This window comes from Procambarus clarkii, chromosome 84, assembly GCF_040958095.1.
Source record: "Procambarus clarkii isolate CNS0578487 chromosome 84, FALCON_Pclarkii_2.0, whole genome shotgun sequence".
Taxonomy (NCBI): domain Eukaryota; kingdom Metazoa; phylum Arthropoda; class Malacostraca; order Decapoda; family Cambaridae; genus Procambarus; species Procambarus clarkii.
This window is the reverse complement of record NC_091233.1, coordinates 22,294,842-22,312,199: the sequence shown is the minus strand read 5'-3', so window position 1 is coordinate 22,312,199 and position 17,358 is coordinate 22,294,842. Positions and strand designations below refer to the sequence as shown.

At 39.8% G+C, this 17,358-nt stretch overlaps 1 protein-coding gene across 4 annotated transcripts in view; it reads left to right on the top strand.

Annotated features, from left to right (window-relative positions):
• LOC123774886 (brain-specific serine protease 4) overlaps positions 1 to 17,358 on the top strand; it is a 109,372-nt gene that overhangs the window by 77,625 nt on the left and 14,389 nt on the right. For 2 of the 4 annotated variants that reach the window (XM_045769569.2, XM_045769567.2), the window contains exon 6: positions 4,106 to 4,183. The exons of 1 other annotated variant lie outside the window; for it this stretch is intronic. In XM_045769569.2, the coding sequence (XP_045625525.1) occupies positions 4,106 to 4,183 (78 nt within the window). Of the gene's footprint in view, positions 1 to 4,105; positions 4,184 to 12,536; positions 12,615 to 17,358 lie in introns of all 4 variants that reach the window. One more of the 4 variants, XM_045769566.2, reaches the window with a different exon arrangement.

Sequence of the window (17,358 nt, the reverse complement as noted above, 5' to 3'; positions counted from 1 at the left end):
AGGGTTCGAGCCCTCGTCACAGCCCTTGTGGATTTGTTCATTTGATGTATCACGCTATTGTGATTTCTGTGTGTAGTCAGTCTTCTACACATCTCTATGTAACCAGCTGTGACTAACATATGAGCACTTAATATTAAGATTATAAACACATTTTGTGTTGTTAGTATATACTAAACCAATATTAACATATAACGTGTGTATATATATGCCAGAGACTGCTTCCTCAATACTGTATATAACCCCCGGATTAACGAAGGAGTTACACAAGCACTTACGAACCTGTATGTACATTTTCTCTCAATCTTTGGCGGCTTTGTTTACACTTATTAAACAGTTAATGAGCGCCGAAGCACCAGGAGGCTGTTTATAACAATAACAACAGTTGATTGGCAAGTTTTCATGCTTGTAAACTGTTTAATAAATGTAACCAAAGCCGTCAAAGATTGAGGAAAGATGTACACGTTCGTAAGTGCTTGCGTAACTGCTTCCTGAATCCGGGTCCTGACAAATGACTTGAAAATTATATTCGTGTATTCATATTTACGCTTTTCGTGACATTAAAAGCAGTACAGCATTTTAAACTAACCATATTATTAATGCTAATATTCTAGTTTCCTAATACCTTTAGTGTACAGACTAGGCTAACTGATATGTAAATTGCAATCTGAGCTTATAAGAGCAGACTATTAATGACCCACGTCTATACGTATACAAGTGGAATGTTTCATAACCGATTTTCATATGTAAAAACAATTTCACAAGAACAATTAGCAAGAAAATGTTCGAATTTTATTGCCATTCGCTCCCATACTATACTGGTCGCGTCTGGATTTATTAAATGGCGCCTCGTTCTTCTCCCTTATCAATATCGAAATTTTCCCGTCATTTTTCACTCGTTACTTCTACCCAACATATATATATATATATATATCGTTAACTACAACGTTATTTTACCGTTGTTACGGTTTAATAGCGTCAATACGTTGTTTGGTAAACTTACTGAGCACAATGGATGGGACTTGGTATAACCAAATTTGATTTCGGTAAATGTTATGATGCACACCTTGTATGGACCAGAGTTATTGATTGATTGATGAAGATTAAGCCACCCAAAAGGTGGCACGGGCATGAATAGCCCGTAAGTGGTGGCCCTTTTGAGCCATTACCAGTATCAAGAGCTGATGATCTGTGGAGGTGCGACTGCACCCTGCGTGACGGGAGATGTCTCCCGTGGCAGACTTATGGTGCAGCTCTCTCGCCATATTATGGTGAAGCTTTCCATTCAAAAGCTCCATGCAAAGCTCTATCGACTAGGCTATGAGTATAGTATTCTGCCCGAAACGCTGCGCGTACTAGTGGCTTTACAAGATTGTAATTACTATACTATGTATCCTCACAATCCCAATGTACCTTCTTGTATATATATATATATATATATATATATATATATATATATATATATATATATATATATATATATATATATATAGTAGCCAACAGGGAACATGAGTGAGCTGAGCTCATTGATGAGAGGATTTAAGAAACCATATAACCCCCCAAAAAAAATCTAAAAAAAACTCATCCCAAATTTGAAAAAAAATCGATTCAAATTCGATAATATCAAATTTAGAATATAAATAGGCAAAGTCTGGTAGGGAAAGTATGTTGCAGACGTACAGAACAAGTTGCAAAGTAACATTAATAAACTCGCTGGAAAGTTTCAAAGCAGAGGTTGGGTTAATATTTGAGCTGAACTTTTATATAAACATTTGCTGCTTTGAATGGGACTAATAGGCCTGCAAATTTTTGTTTTATTCCTACTTACGTTTTAACAAGGCCTGTTTGATGTTAAACTAGTATAACATACTAGTAGTTAGCTAATAAGTTTTCGAAACAATCTGGTGGGGCTTCCTAATCAACAAATACATATGATACTCATATTTGTTCAAGTTAACGAAGCTTTCGTGTCTGTTCTTGTTAACTATGTTTAATATTTCATAAAGAAATCACATTAAAGTGATGTATCATTCAGACAATTGGAGTCACGAGAGGGATTCGAACCTACAACACGGGTTCGCCCCCACGCCATCCCTTTAAATCTCTGAACCCCGATACACTGTAAGTAACGTAGCCTGGGATTCAAACGGATTCAAATAAATCCTCTTCGGTCTCAGAATGTTCGGTAATATGTTTATTGTTTGTGATGTGTGTCTATGTATGTATTAACACGATGTACTGAACGGGGTGAGAATAACTTGAGCTACCTCATCCCTTTGTGTGTATTTTACCTCAATAAACTTATTTCAATTTCAATCCTCTTAGGAGTCTTGAGGCATGAATTAAGTTGGTACCAGATCAAGTTTTTACACATTACTCGCATAAACTTTAGTGTGGTTCTTCCATTAACGTTCCCTTCAAGGGAGAGTTGATGGAAGAGATTAAGGGAGGAAGGGAGGGAATTATCAAGGGAAAGCGCCGTTGTTGTTGTTTAAGATTCAGCTACTGGGAACAAAAAGTTCCAAGTAGCACGGACTATGGTGAGCCCGTAGTGGGCTTACCTGGCACAGGAGCGGCGCTGTAACTTGAGGGGAAAGCGCCAAGCCATTACAACTATATAGCACAGGGTCAGGATAAGGATTTGGGATGGGACGGGGGGAAAGGAATGGTGCCCAACCACTTGTGGACGGTCGGGGATTGAACGCCGACCTGCATGAAGCCAGACCGTCGCTCTACCGTCCAGCCAAAGTGGTTGGGCTAAGAGTGCATGCGGGTAATATGTAAAAATTTGATTTAATACCAACTTGATACCTCAAGATCCCTAAGTTGATTCAGTTAAATCCCAAGTTAGGTTAGTTATAGCATATCATGGTTCACTGGTTAAGGCGTGAGCTTGGGATTACCCTTGTCGCCGGTTCGAATCCTTATCATGACTCCAATTGATTTTCTCAGGTTCAATATTACTTTTTCACTTTGTTTAGCTAAAGGTATATTGTTATTAACACTAAAACACTACAGTTTCTTCTTAAGGCTATATTACTTTACATTATTTTAACATTTATACAATATAAAATATGTAAGTTAGCACGTTTTAAATAACCTTTTTGATGACTGAAAACATACTTTTCGGAACTTTTCAAGCAATTTTCCTTTGCGTTACTGAGTGGAGAAGGTATTTTGGAAGGTCCAGTGTGTGTGATATATATATATATATATTATATATATATATATATATATATATATATATATATATATTATATATATATATATATATATATATATATATATATATATATATATATATATATATATATATATATATATATATATATTATATATATATATATATATATATATATATATATATATATATTATATATATATATATATATATATATATATATATATATATATATATATATATATGTCGTACCTAGTAGCCAGAACTCACTTCTGAGCCTACTATGCAAGGCCCGATTTGCCTAATAAGCCAAGTTTTCATGAATTAATTGCTTTTCGACTACCTAACCTACCTAACCTAACTTTTTCGGCTACCTAACCTAACCTATAAAGATAGGTTAGGTTAGGTAGGGTTGGTTAGGTTCGGTCATATATCTACGTTAATTTTAACTCCAATAAAAAAAATTCACCTCTTACATAATGAAATGGGTTGCTTTATCATTTCATAAGAAAAAAATTAGAGAAAATATATTATTTCATGAAAACTTGGCTTATTAGGCAAATCGGGCCTTGCATTGTAGGCTGAAAAGTGAGTTCTGGCTACTAGGTACGACATATATATATATATATATATATATATATATATATATATATATATATATATATATATATATATATAATCCACACCATATTTACCCTCAATAACCTTACTAATATAAGGTTCAATAATTTACAGTATACTAATACTGAAGTAGTCGGAAAAATCACTTGTATTTGGTATTTTATAATATAACTTCAGACTAAGATTTGCACGAGACGAGCTGTTGGCTCCTAATAGCGGATACAGTGACGGACTGTATCCTGGGGCGTCTTGCTGTAAGGGACTACACGGCAGACTGACTGTAACTTCTTGTACCTGTATCCACAGTTGTTCGGCCTCGATTTCCACCTCATCGACCCAGACCTTATTTTCCCCCACGAGTTTGGGGCCCTAATCGACTGCCAGGTAAAGTCTCCTTCCTCTTGCTGTCTCCTTCCCTCTTGCTGTCTCTCTCCTTCCCTCTTGCTGTCTCTCTCTCCTTCCCTCTTGCTGTCTCTCTCTCCTTCCCTCTTGCTGTCTCTCTCTCCTTCCCTCTTGCTGTCTCTCTCTCCTTCCCTCTTGCTGTCTCTCTCTCCTTCCCTCTTGCTGTCTCTCTCTCCTTCCCTCTTGCTGTCTCTCTCTCCTTCCCTCTTGCTGTCTCTCTCTCCTTCCCTCTTGCTGTCTCTCTCCTTCCCTCTTGCTGTCTCTCTCTCCTTCCCTCTTGCTGTCTCTCTCTCCTTCCCTCTCTATTTTAACCCTACATTTATTGCTCATTCAACCCTTCTGATCTAGAGGAGTCTTCCTCATTGTGGTCTCGTTAGTTCACTGTCTTCTCGATTATGTATTTACTATTCTATGTAAACATATATGTAGGTGTGTCTACTATGGAAAGTATACTATTACTGTTAGTCTACTATACATTCACACTTTTACTGCAGTTAGTTTTAGCATATTACTGGTGCTACGGCTATATATACTCTTGACAGTGTATATACTCGCGTGCAGGCGAGGAGTCACAATAACGTGGCTGAAGTATGTTGACCAGACCACACACTAGAAGGTGAAGGGACGACGACGTTTCGGTCCGTCCTGGACCATTCTCAAGTCGATTCATGGTCCAGGACGGACCTAAAAACGTCGTCGTCCCTTCACCTTCTAGTGTGTGGTCTGGTCAACATAGGCCATTCTCAACAAAATTGTCTCGGTAATTTACTTTACACATGACTTACAACTAATTACGTTCAAACGTGCTTCTAACAATACTTCACTTTATTCCTATGTTCAAATCGCACTTCATTAAATGTTTCACTCTTGTAAACACAATGAATTGCTAATAGAAGTATAATACCTAACCAAACCCACCCTAGATCTAATTATATACAAAATTATCATAAAACCATCTTAATTCGTATTTGAGAAATGGCCGTTTTTATTGTCTTAAAGATGAGACGCAGAGCATTGACTGACAGACGACTCATGATCGTTAGAACTTTCAGTAGACGGGATTTTTAATTTTCTCCTTCACATCCAGGAAATTTACGTATGTCAATGAAAAGATTAAGATAAGATAAAGGATAAGAATAATTATATAAGGATAAGATAAGAATAATTAAGATGAGAAAAGATAAAGGTTAGATTAAGGACCTGCCCGAAACGCTGCGCGTACTAGTGGCTTTACAAGATTGTAAATACTATGCTATGTATTCTCACAAACCCAATGCACCTTCTTGTATATAAATAAATAAATAAATAAATAAAAATAAAGAGCGTTTATGCGTAGTTGCCTTTCAAATTTGGATGGCCGTTAGGCCCACAGCCAGCTAGCTCCTTTTTGTGCATCGAGGCCTGATATACTTTTGGTTATACTAATATAACAGCATCGGTTATATTAATACACTAATATAACCGAGGCTGAAACCTTCCCAGTGAATTTACGCCTACGAGGCTACTTCGCAACTTGTTCCACAAAGCTGATATAGCTCATTATAGCAATATTACTAACACATTATACGTGACAGTTCCTATCCATATCGACTCGTTCATATCTTTATTACCTCGTACGCATTATCAACATAAAATATATAATTTTTCATTTATCAAGTACTAGGCATTCAGACCAGCTTACCTAACGATATAATTCAGAGTAATATCGTGTTTACATTGACAAATATATATTTATTTTCAAATCAACGCCTTGCAGAACCACTTGTATCCTTTCAGTGAACAAAGCAGCTTTGTTTGAATCTAATAGTTTCTCGCTGTTTGAATTCCTTTGTATAGTACGGTGTATAATGCTACATAACCCAAATTGGGGTCTGACACGGGCAGGATAATACAAGTGGGGTATTACAAGAACAATTTAAGCTAAATGGGGCATTACAAGGACAATGTAACCCAAATGGGGTATTACAGCGATAAGCTAAAGATGAAGGATAGCATAGAGCTATTTTTTTCAAATTTGGCTAGATATGAATCCTTCAGAATCCTAGTACCCCATTATCAGAGTTTGACTTGACAATTTCACAGTTGCTAGACTTAAATCTGGTAGGTGTTTTCTTGTCCTCTCTCTTTATAGCCCTTCACTTGTCAGCATTCAACTAGGAATTAATATATACTCGACAGGAGTTGACTAATCTCTACCTTCAATCGTTTAAGACCTTGGCTAATATTCCGCCGAGGCCTGTTGACTTGTTTCATATATATTTGTTATGTCAACAATTTTTTTGCATTGTAAGTTCTAGTTTGTTGGTGAAATTCCCTCAGTAAATCTGCTCAAGTTAAGCATCATGTTACCTATTTCATTTTCATTATATATAAGATTTCATGCATGTTTCCCCCCCCCCCAAAAAAAAAAAAGCCTCTTGTAAGATTAGGCTTAATTGGGAGTTGTTTTGAGTTTTGCTCTGAGGAAAGTCATCCTTACTCAGCACAATTTAGTAAGTCTTATTCAGGATTTTTATTAAGTTTTAGTCACAACATTTGAGAAAATATAATAGTTTGACGCTTAGCGCTCAACTCTCCCAAAGATAAGACAAAAATAAATCTAAGGAAAATATGTTTAAAAGAACGGATTTTCTTCAGTGTTGAAAGGAAATTTACATATGGCTCCACCTCTCATCCCTTTCACACGCCCATAATAAAATCATGAGCATATATTCGTTGACCAGACCATGCACTAGAAGGTTGGTTGACCTGGTTGATGGGGTTCTGGGAGTTCTTCTACTCCCCAAGCCCGGCCCGAGGCCAGGCTTGACTTGTGAGAGTTTGGTCCACCAGGCTGTTGCTTGGAGCGGCCCGCAGGCCCACATATACCTGGTTGATGGGGTTCTGGGAGCTCTTCTACTCCCCAAGCCCGGCCCGAGGCCAGGCTTGACTTGTGAGAGTTTGGTCCACCAGGCTGTTGCTTGGAGCGGCCCGCAGGCCCACATATACCTGGTTGATGGGGTTCTGGGAGTTCTTCTACTGCCCAAGCCCGGCCCGAGGCCAGGCTTGACTTGTGAGAGTTTGGTCCACCAGGCTGTTGCTTGGAGCGGCCCGCAGGCCCACATATACCTGGTTGATGGGGTTCTGGGAGTTCTTCTACTCCCCAAGCCCGGCCCGAGGCCAGACTTGAAGGTGAAGGGACGACGACGTTTCGGTCCGTCCTGGACCATTCTCAAGTCGATAGAGACTTGAGAAGAGACTTCTTCAGCCACGTTATTGTGACTCATCGCCTGCATATATTCGTTGTCCTTCACTGCAACACCTTTGTCACTGTTGTTACCGGTGTTTGCATTTGGTTATGTAGTTTTCACCGTTATGTGGTGTTATAAGTTCACTCTTTTTCCCGAATCGTCCCCCTCTCGGTGGTGGAAATACAATATACCGAAACAGAAAGTGGAGAGCGATTAGCTCATCGCCGCTAAGTGGAATATCGACCTGCTCCTTACTTTCAGACATGCATTGTACCTTTGCTTTTAGACATGCATTGTTCCGCTAGCAGTTACCCACCTCCTCGTAGAATGTTCTGCTTTTCTGGTCTCAATTGTAATATAAGGAGACAGCTAGGGAGATATTATGTTTTGGAACTTTATTTTTCAAGATTGACGCTCACGAAAGCTATCTCATTACTGCATGATGAGTGGAGAGAATATATAGATGAGCAATCGTAGTTCGTTGTGAAAAAAAAGAGAAATTTGTAACTAGCAAAGTGCATTAAAACACTGTTGAAATTAAATCGTTGTTTTACATAACTTATTTTTTTTACGTACCATTTCTTCCCACACATGAAAATACTTAACTTGAGGAGAATCATTGGGGAGTGAATTTGACAAAATAGAAATATTTTTCCCACTAATGACGAAATAGATTCTAGATTCCACGAAGACACGAAGGCGACATTCTTGAAGAGGCTTTTATGATTCGTGACCAACTGATACAGTATTGTGGAAAACAAATTCTTAGCAGCCTACAGGTTTGTGTTTCCCAGATGCTGGAGAGAGTGAGAGCTGCCTGAAGGTGGGACAAATATTACAAATTTCCATCATTCATATAAGTATTAATGATGCGAGACAGACTGGATCTGAGGAATTATTGGACAAGTTCAGATAGATGATGTTACGCCTGAAAAACTAAATCATTTACTTTCATTTCAGAAATCTTTTCTAACTATGCAGCTGAAAGTAGATCGTCAACAATTCCTTCAGTTGAAATAATCGCTTAAAATCTCTTTATTTACAGGAACTTTGGAAAAAAATACCTGTCATCATTTATGTAACCAGTATTACTTCTTCAACAGCCTCATCGTGTACGGTTACAGTAGAAAGTTTGGGCAGGTTGTTATAGCAACATGTTGACCAGACCACACACTAGAAGGTGAAGGGACGACGACGTTTCGGTCCGTCCTAGACCATTCTCATGTCGATTGAAAGTAGATCGATATCAATCGACTTGAGAATGGTCCAGGACGGACCGAACCGTCGTCGTCCCTTCACCTTCTAGTGTGTGATATGGTCAACATAATTTAGCCACGTTATTGTGGCTTATATCAACATTACTCAATGCAGCGAAGAAAACTCATACAGCCTAAACAAATTCTGTGGTATATTACGAGTGGTGAGATAGTCAGTTGAAATAATAAATCTGCAAATGAACTTTTTTTATTATAATAATAATAATAATAATAATAATAATAATTTTTATTTAGGCAAAGGTACATACATAAAGAGATTTTACAAAGTTTGTTGGCTTTATAGATAGGAGCTAGTACATACAATGCCTAAAGCCACTATTACGCAAAGCGTTTCGGGCAGATTCCACGAAGTTTTTCCACGAAGAAATAATTATTATTATTTTCTACCACAGACGTAGCCACACATTTACAATGCTAATCAGCATATATACATTTTCTTCTGACCTATTAAGGCCCATGCTTTAGAGAGAAGTTTTGAAATTATATATAAAAAAGAATCTTGGTTATTCATGGAATCGTCTACTCGTCAAATGCCGCAAATAATTCGTTGTAATTCGCGTCGGGGGACAGGCAGCCAGTGTATGTATACATGTTAGGCTCATATGGAGGTCGCCCTTCAAGGTGGAACTACTGACCCTCCCCAGGATGCAACCCTATAACAGGTTGACTAGCTCTTGGGTACCTATTTACTGCTAGGTGAACAAGTGCATTAGGTGATAGAAAAGATGCTTATTTCTGTCTCGGATACGAACCCGAAATTCCACGTTTGAGAGTTGATAAGGATCCCGACTGTACAACCCGGACCCTATTAAGAAATTACTAAAGTTTAAAATTCTTCTGGGAAAAAATAGAAGGGGGGGTTGCCTTTGGCAAACCTCTGGCTTCCTGTCCCCATCGCGACCATTTGGTAAATACAGCAAACGCAGAATGTCAGACGCAGTATGCCAGTGTAAGACTGGACGGTAGAGCGACGGTCTCTCCTCATGCAGGTCGGCGTTCAATCCCCGACCGTCCACAAGTGGTTGGGCACCATTCCTTCCCTCCGTCCCATCCCAAATGCTTATCTTGACCCCCTTCCCAATGCTGTATAGCCGTAATGGCTTGGCGCTTTCTCCTGATAGTGCCCTTCGCAAAATTGACGTCATGTTCCGTTTTCTATTCGTGGATCCTCGGGTAGGTTAGGTCCGGGTAATTTAGTAACATTTAGTGACTTGAACGCTCGGGAGGATGGGATGTTATATACACTGAGAATTTACTTTAGCACACTGCCGCAATCAAGCCTGCCGAAGGGGCCTGATAGCTGAGTGGACAGCGCTCGGGATTCGTAGTCCCGAGGTTCCGGGTTCGATCCCCGGTGGAGGCGGAGACAAATGGGCAAAAAGTTTATTTCACCCTAATACCCTCTGTTCACCTAGCAGTAAATAGGTACCTGGGAGTTAGACAGCTGCTACGGGCTGCTTCCTGGGGGTGTGTAACAAAAACGAGGCCTGGTCGAGGACCGGGCCGCGGGGACGCTAAGCCCCGAAATCACCTCAAGATAACACCGAGAAACAAAGCGTATTTATCAACGTTCCTACATCAAGTAAGCAATTAGGCTTCATTTGAAGATATTTCGAGATTCGACCCAAAAAATCATCCTAATTCACCAATTGAAGAAGGGATATTAAAATTTTTTAAGGTATTCGCTTCGCTTTAATGTCCAAAGGGATTGGAAAGGATGAGGGAGGTAGATTTTAAGGTATTCAGTGCCGAGAGACAAATAATACTATGACAAGTAAAGTTATATGAAACAAAAGTGAATTTGACTCTTCACAGAAGTAAAAACAATAGACAATATAATGACAGAATATAAGAATATCAAGAGGCATGACAATCTTGACTCGGTAAAATACTCCACAATGACTTTACAATTATAGACAAACGATTTCACTCCAACGAAACAAAATAAATAATTTTCGCTAATCTAGGGTTATACCGTGTTTAAATAACGTATATGAAACAGCCTATAAAATCCACTACTTAAATCGTTTGTACCACCACAAGATTCGCAGACAACCAGCCAAATATGGCTCTTAATTGTCGTTGCTTGAAATCCCTTTGTAATCCTCTTCAACAACATTCTCCTGGTATTTTTCACACGTCATTTCCAGCGCCACCTTGCTGGCCGCTGCCTCATGGAGGACTTGCTATAACCAGATTACATTTCAGCAAACGTCATGTTGCCGGCATGATGCGAATCTTGCATGGGCCCAGGCTTATGTTGCAGCTCTTTCCCGCCATATTATGGTGCAGCTCTTTCCCGCCATATTATGGTGCAGCTCTTTCCCGCCATATTATGGTGCAGCTCTTTCCCGCCATATTATGGTGCAGCTCTTTCCCGCCATTTAATGCACTGGATTCTTCGTCAATCATACACACACATTCTCTCTCTCTCTCTTTATATATATATATATATATATATATATATATATATATATATATATATATATATATATATATATATATATATATATATATATATATATATTAGGCACTGAAGTTAAAACCTTTCTTGTTTCAGAAAACGAAATGTTTCATTATTTTAATATTTTTTGTAATTTTAAATTTATAAATAAAAGTCAGATTCCTTACTTCATTGACCAGATCTTGCATCACAGTAATTAAGCAACAGAGCAATATTGCTTGACAATTCTAATTGTGGGTTAATGCTTGATATCAGAGGTTGGGGCGTGTAAGTGTTTCTAAGGTTCACTTCAGGTACGAGATCTGCACCTCTTACGTCAGCCATGAGACCGTAGTCTGTGTTGTTACATCAGCCATGAGACCGTAGTCTGTGTTCTTACATCAGCCATGAGACCGTAGTCTGTGTTCTCTGACTAGTTTACAGTCTCCGAAGAGCTGTGAAGTCTTATATTAATGAGTTAGGCTGAAGGACGACCCTGTTACACCTCGAAGCTACCAGTTTACGGGCTCGCCATAGCCCGTGCTACTTGGAACTTTTTGTTCCAGGTAGCGAATCTTTAACAACAACAACAACCTCGAAGCTCATAAACTGGTCAGAAAATAATTATTTAATAATTCATTTTGTTTGGGGACAGACAGCTTGTGGGGTATTTTACCTGAATTTACCTGAGGGTCGCTAATACTAGTGGCAAATACCAGAGTTTTGACGTTTACGGCTTCGGCGGGTAGGCGGTTCCACGGGTTTATAACCTTATAGATGAAAAAGAAATACGTTAGGCTAATAATTCCCCCCACAAGGTTGAACAACTTACTTTACCCGGGATACAATTCTGCTATAACAAACTATTTACTGTTAGGTGAACAGGGGTATTAGGTGATAGGAATCGTGCCCAACCATTTCTGTCCCTTCCAGGATTCGAGCCCGAGATTGTCGATCAAGGTAAGAGGAACAGATCTCGTAAGTGAACACTTAAGTCTTTGTGAATCCTGACCCAGGGTTATAGGGCCAAACATCACAGCAAATTCAAGTCATTATCAGCCGCATACATTAAACTTTAAAGCTTAGAATATTAAGTAAATTAATGATCATTTTATGTTTGTTTTATTTGAATTGGTTCACTGTTTTCTTGCAATTTTTTAATGAAACAAGCTTTAGTTTTTTTGCTATTAATTTGTGGAATTTTGCGAGAAGTGACTTGAAATATTTGTATTTGGTATTTGACACTCTAACTTCAGACTAAGATTTGCACGAGACGAGCTGTTGGCTCCTAATAGCGGATACAGTGACGGACTGTATCCTGGGGCGTCTTGCTGTAAGGGACTACACGGCAGACTGACTGTAACTTCTTGTACCTGTATCCACAGTTGTTCGGCCTCGATTTCCACCTCATCGACCCAGACCTTATTTTCCCCCACGAGTTTGGGGCCCTAATCGACTGCCAGGTAAAGTCTCCTTCCTCTTGCTGTCTCTCTCCTTCCCTCTTGCTGTCTCTCTCCTTCCCTCTTGCTGTCTCTCTCTCCTTCCCTCTTGCTGTCTCTCTCTCCTTCCCTCTTGCTGTCTCTCTCCTTCCCTCTTGCTGTCTCTCTCCTTCCCTCTTGCTGTCTCTCTCCTTCCCTCTTGCTGTCTCTCTCTCCTTCCCTCTTGCTGTCTCTCTCTCCTTCCCTCTTGCTGTCTCTCTCCTTCCCTCTTGCTGTCTCTCTCTCCTTCCCTCTCTATTTTAACCCTACATTTATTGCTCATTCAACCCTTCTGATCTAGAAGTCTTCCTCGCTGTGGTCTCATTAGTTCACTACCTTCCAGTTCTCTTGTTAGGAAAGATAGTTATCAAGAGGAAGAAGTTAGCTAGTATGCCTTTATCACTCTGGTATATGAGGGGCAAGGAGCTAGGATATGATAGGGTGAAGGAACGGTGCCCAACCACTTGAACCATTGGGGGATCGAACACTGGCATGCAAGAAGCAAGTCCATAGGATATTCTCTCGCGAGTTTCCTGTAGCCTAGTGCTATCCTGCTTATTGATAGGCCTATGTAATCATTATTTGGTCATGCTTCTCAGGTAACAAGGTCTCCCAGGTAACAAGAAGGTCTCCTGGGTCTTCTCAGGTCTCCTTCATTCAGAGGGATCTGTATTTTCTGTTTCATTTGTCTGAATAAGTAATTTCCTATCTCCAATTTATTGTAGTTGCATTTTCTGTGAACATATTATGCCAATTAGATCATTCTTTCTTTCTTTTATTGTTGAGTTTATTTAGTCTCTTAATCGCTCCTTTACATTGTTGACAATCGTACACATTATACGAATTTATCATGAAATTTCAATATGACCCAGAGACAACAATGTCATTTATTATACTATATGATCGAGTTTTGTTTGGGGCCAGCGAGAAATTTCCACCTGTTCTCGTACTCCAGTAAATTTCTTGAATACATAAATCTCTATATTTAGTATGAGGACGGGTTGTACTCACCTAGTTGTGTTTGCGGGGGTTGAGCTCTGGCTCTTTGGTCCCGCCTCAACCAACCTCCCGTTGTGTGTGTTTCTTTGTGTCATCTTGTTCATTATTTTCTTCAGCGAATCCTTGAAGAGTCATTTTCTAATGTCTACACATTCTTGATCTTTTGACGTGGCGTTATTCTAGATGTTAGGGGTTTGGTACAGCCCTGTACCTCATGCAGTGCTTGTACCATGGTACTAGGGGCCTGTACCTCATGCAGTACCTGTTCCATGTTACTAGGCCCTTGTACCTCATGCAGTACCTGTTCCATGTTACTAGGGGCCTTGTACCTCGTGCAGTACCTGTTCCATGTTACTAGGGGCCTTGTACCTCATGCAGTACCTGTCCCATGTTACTAGGGGCCTTGTACCTCATGCAGTACCTGTCCCATGGTACTAGGGGCCTTGTACCTCATGCAGTACCTGTCCCATGTTTCTAGGGCCTTGTACCTCATGCAGTACCTTTACCATGGTACTAGGGGCCTTGTACCTCATGCAGTACCTTTACCATGGTACTAGGGCCTTGTACCTCATGCAGTACCTGTTCCATGTTACTAGGCCCTTGTACCTCATGCAGTACCTGTTCCATGTTACTAGGGGCCTTGTACCTCATGCAGTACCTTTACCATGGTACTACGGCCTTGTACCTCATGCAGTACCTATCCCATGGTACTAGGGCCTTGTACCTCATGCAGTACCTGTACCATGGTACTAGGGGCCTTGTACCTCATGCAGTACCTGTCCCATGGTACTAGGGCCTTGTACCTCATGCAGTACCTGTACCATGGTACTAGGCCCTTGTACCTCATGCAGTACCAATGCATCCAAAGATGTTTAGCAATTAAATGTCTCCTAATTCTTTTGCAAACTGTGTCATGTATGTTACTACTACTAATGTGAGCAGTATACTACTACTACCACTCTACCATCATACCATGACGACTAATCTATTACTCCGGAGAGTTGCTAGTACAATTTGACTTTTACAAATACCTGTAGTCTATTTCTTCTATTGCTGTCCTGGCCACATATTCATTTGTGGAGGCGAAATCAGCTTGAGCCTTGTCACCTCTGTGTCGTTACTTACATATATATAGATACAGTATATTATATCTATATTGTATCTCGGTAAACTTGTTTCAATTTCTATATCCTCTGTCCTATCATTTTATGGTCAACTGTTTTTCAATAGTGCTTTCATTTTCTGCAAAAGATTCTAACTTACAAAAGTAAAATACAATTTGGAGAAAAATTACAAATTAAACTCAAGTTTATTTCTCTTTATGAGTGGACACTCCTCTTACCTGGTAATTTTATGTGATATAATAAGATAATATTAATTATTGTACATGATTTTATTGATTATGTATTTGCATGGATTTTTGCATGTAAGCTTGTTGGTTGAATGCTTAACAATGTGATGGGGAAGTAATCTTTGCATGTTGTGGGCTAACTCTTCCTTAAGATTCTATCAATTTGCTTAATATTTATGCTGTTTAAGACGATTAAATATTGCGAGAACAAGGAGGGTATAATGGTGATGTTATTTAAACCATTTTATTTTTAAGTCAGACCAAAATTAAATTATTATTGTTTACCTACCAGTGACTACAAGATGTGAGGTGTAGTTCTTCATACCCCACTTCCTAGCTATTTGTAAATCTCTTCACATATGAGTTATGTCTTATTTGCTCATGAAGATGGGAATGGAGGCGTCTTCCAAATACGTCTTTAGGGTATTCCACTTGTTGACCACTTGTGCAGGGCACGAGTACTTCCACTTGTTGACCACTTGTGCAGGGCACGAGTACTTCCACTTGTTGACCACTTGTGCAGGACACGAGTACTTCCACTTGTTGACCACTTGTGTACGACACGAGTACTTCCACTTGTTGACCACTTGTGCAGGGCACGAGTACTTCCACTTGTGCAGGGCACGAGTACTTCCACTTGTGCAGGGCACGAGTACTTCCACTTGTGTAGGGCACGAGTACTTCCACTTGTGTAGGGCACGAGTACTTCCACTTGTGTAGGGCACGAGTACTTCCACTTTTGTAGGGCACGAGTACTTCCATTTGTGTAGGGCAAGAGTACTTCCACTTGTGTAGGGCACGCGTACTTCCACTTGTGTAGGGCACGAGTACTTCCACGTGTGCAGGACACGAGTACTTCCATTTGTGTAGGGCAAGAGTACTTCCACTTGTGTAGGGCACGAGTACTTCCACGTGTGTAGGACACGAGTACTTCCACTTGTTGGCCACTTGGGCAGGACACGAATACTTCCACTTGTTGACCACTTGGGCAGGACACGAGTACTTCCACTTGTTGACCATTTGGGTAGGGCACGAGTACTTCCACTTGTTGACCACTTGGGCAGGGCACGAGTACTTCCACTTGTTGACCACTTGGGCAGGACACGAGTACTTCCACTTGTTGACCATTTGGGTAGGGCACGAGTACTTCCACTTGTTGACCACTCATATCAAAGATTCGGTTGTATTTCCAGCTTCCACGGCTGTTCTATTTTTTCTCAAATTAAACAGGCAAACCTTTTCCACCTTGTCAATTTCCCCCAATATTTTATAAATAGTGAATTGATTCTCTCTGCTCCTTCTCCCCTCAAGGCCAATCTTTGTTAGTAAATCCTCACAAGTATTGTGAAAGGCTTCTTAAAGGCAGCCAAATAACTGTGTCAAATAACAGAACTAAACATAGAATACACAAAGCATAGTATTATTAGAAGTAATAAAATGTATATGTAATATATATATACTGTATTGGTGCCACTACTGGTTACAAATGTGGTCCCATAAAATGTATAGATTCCCACCAATGCACATTTATATTCTCTTACAAGGTAGTAGATAAGTATCAGTGAGAGTGGATACATGTGTGCAGATTTTGGAAATTCCACAGTTCAAACTATGTAAGACATATTAGTTTGCCTTTGCCTTGTTGCAAATGCAGTTTGGTTTCTGGGTGTGAATTGGGGCAGCAAAACGGAATCCCTTTGGGTCAAGATGTATATCTGTTGCAGGGTACTATTAAAAGTTCTCTTTATGGGGGTACTCATGGCTCTGCAACAAGCATTTTACTTTTGTGGACTTGTAGCCTGTAGCACGGTTTTTGACATTTTCTCTAGAATAGAGTTGTCCCAGCTGTACTGTTTCAGGTTTTTTTTGTCTGAACCTCAAGTGTGAGGACTGAAAGAACATCCCGCTGATTGGTGGTCAGAATAAAGCTGAGATAGTGTAGTCTCGCTTAATCACCTACCAGTTCTGGTAGGATTGCCGATACAAGGTTATTAAATGCTGAGGAAGATGATAGGGAGGCTGGAAAAGCAATTTAGAGACACTATGTTGACACAAAGGCTGACATATGTGATGTGTGGAACGGGTAGATTTTTTCCACTGAGTCATAAAGAAAGAGGTTGAAGAGTATAGTGGTGTAACACAGTGATAAAAATTCCTCACTGGAAGTTTGCTTAGTAAGGGAAATGCATCATGTGCGCACAGTACAGATCATTGTGAGCATCAGTATTGCCAATCCTAAATTTTCATCCTCCTTAGATTGATAATCTTCTTACCTAGGGGCTCATTGGGTTTGCTCCCAATTCATAACTGCAGAAACCTAGATTTTAATCCTGGGTGGGGCAGAAATGGTTGGTCATGTATCTTTCACCTAATGCCTCT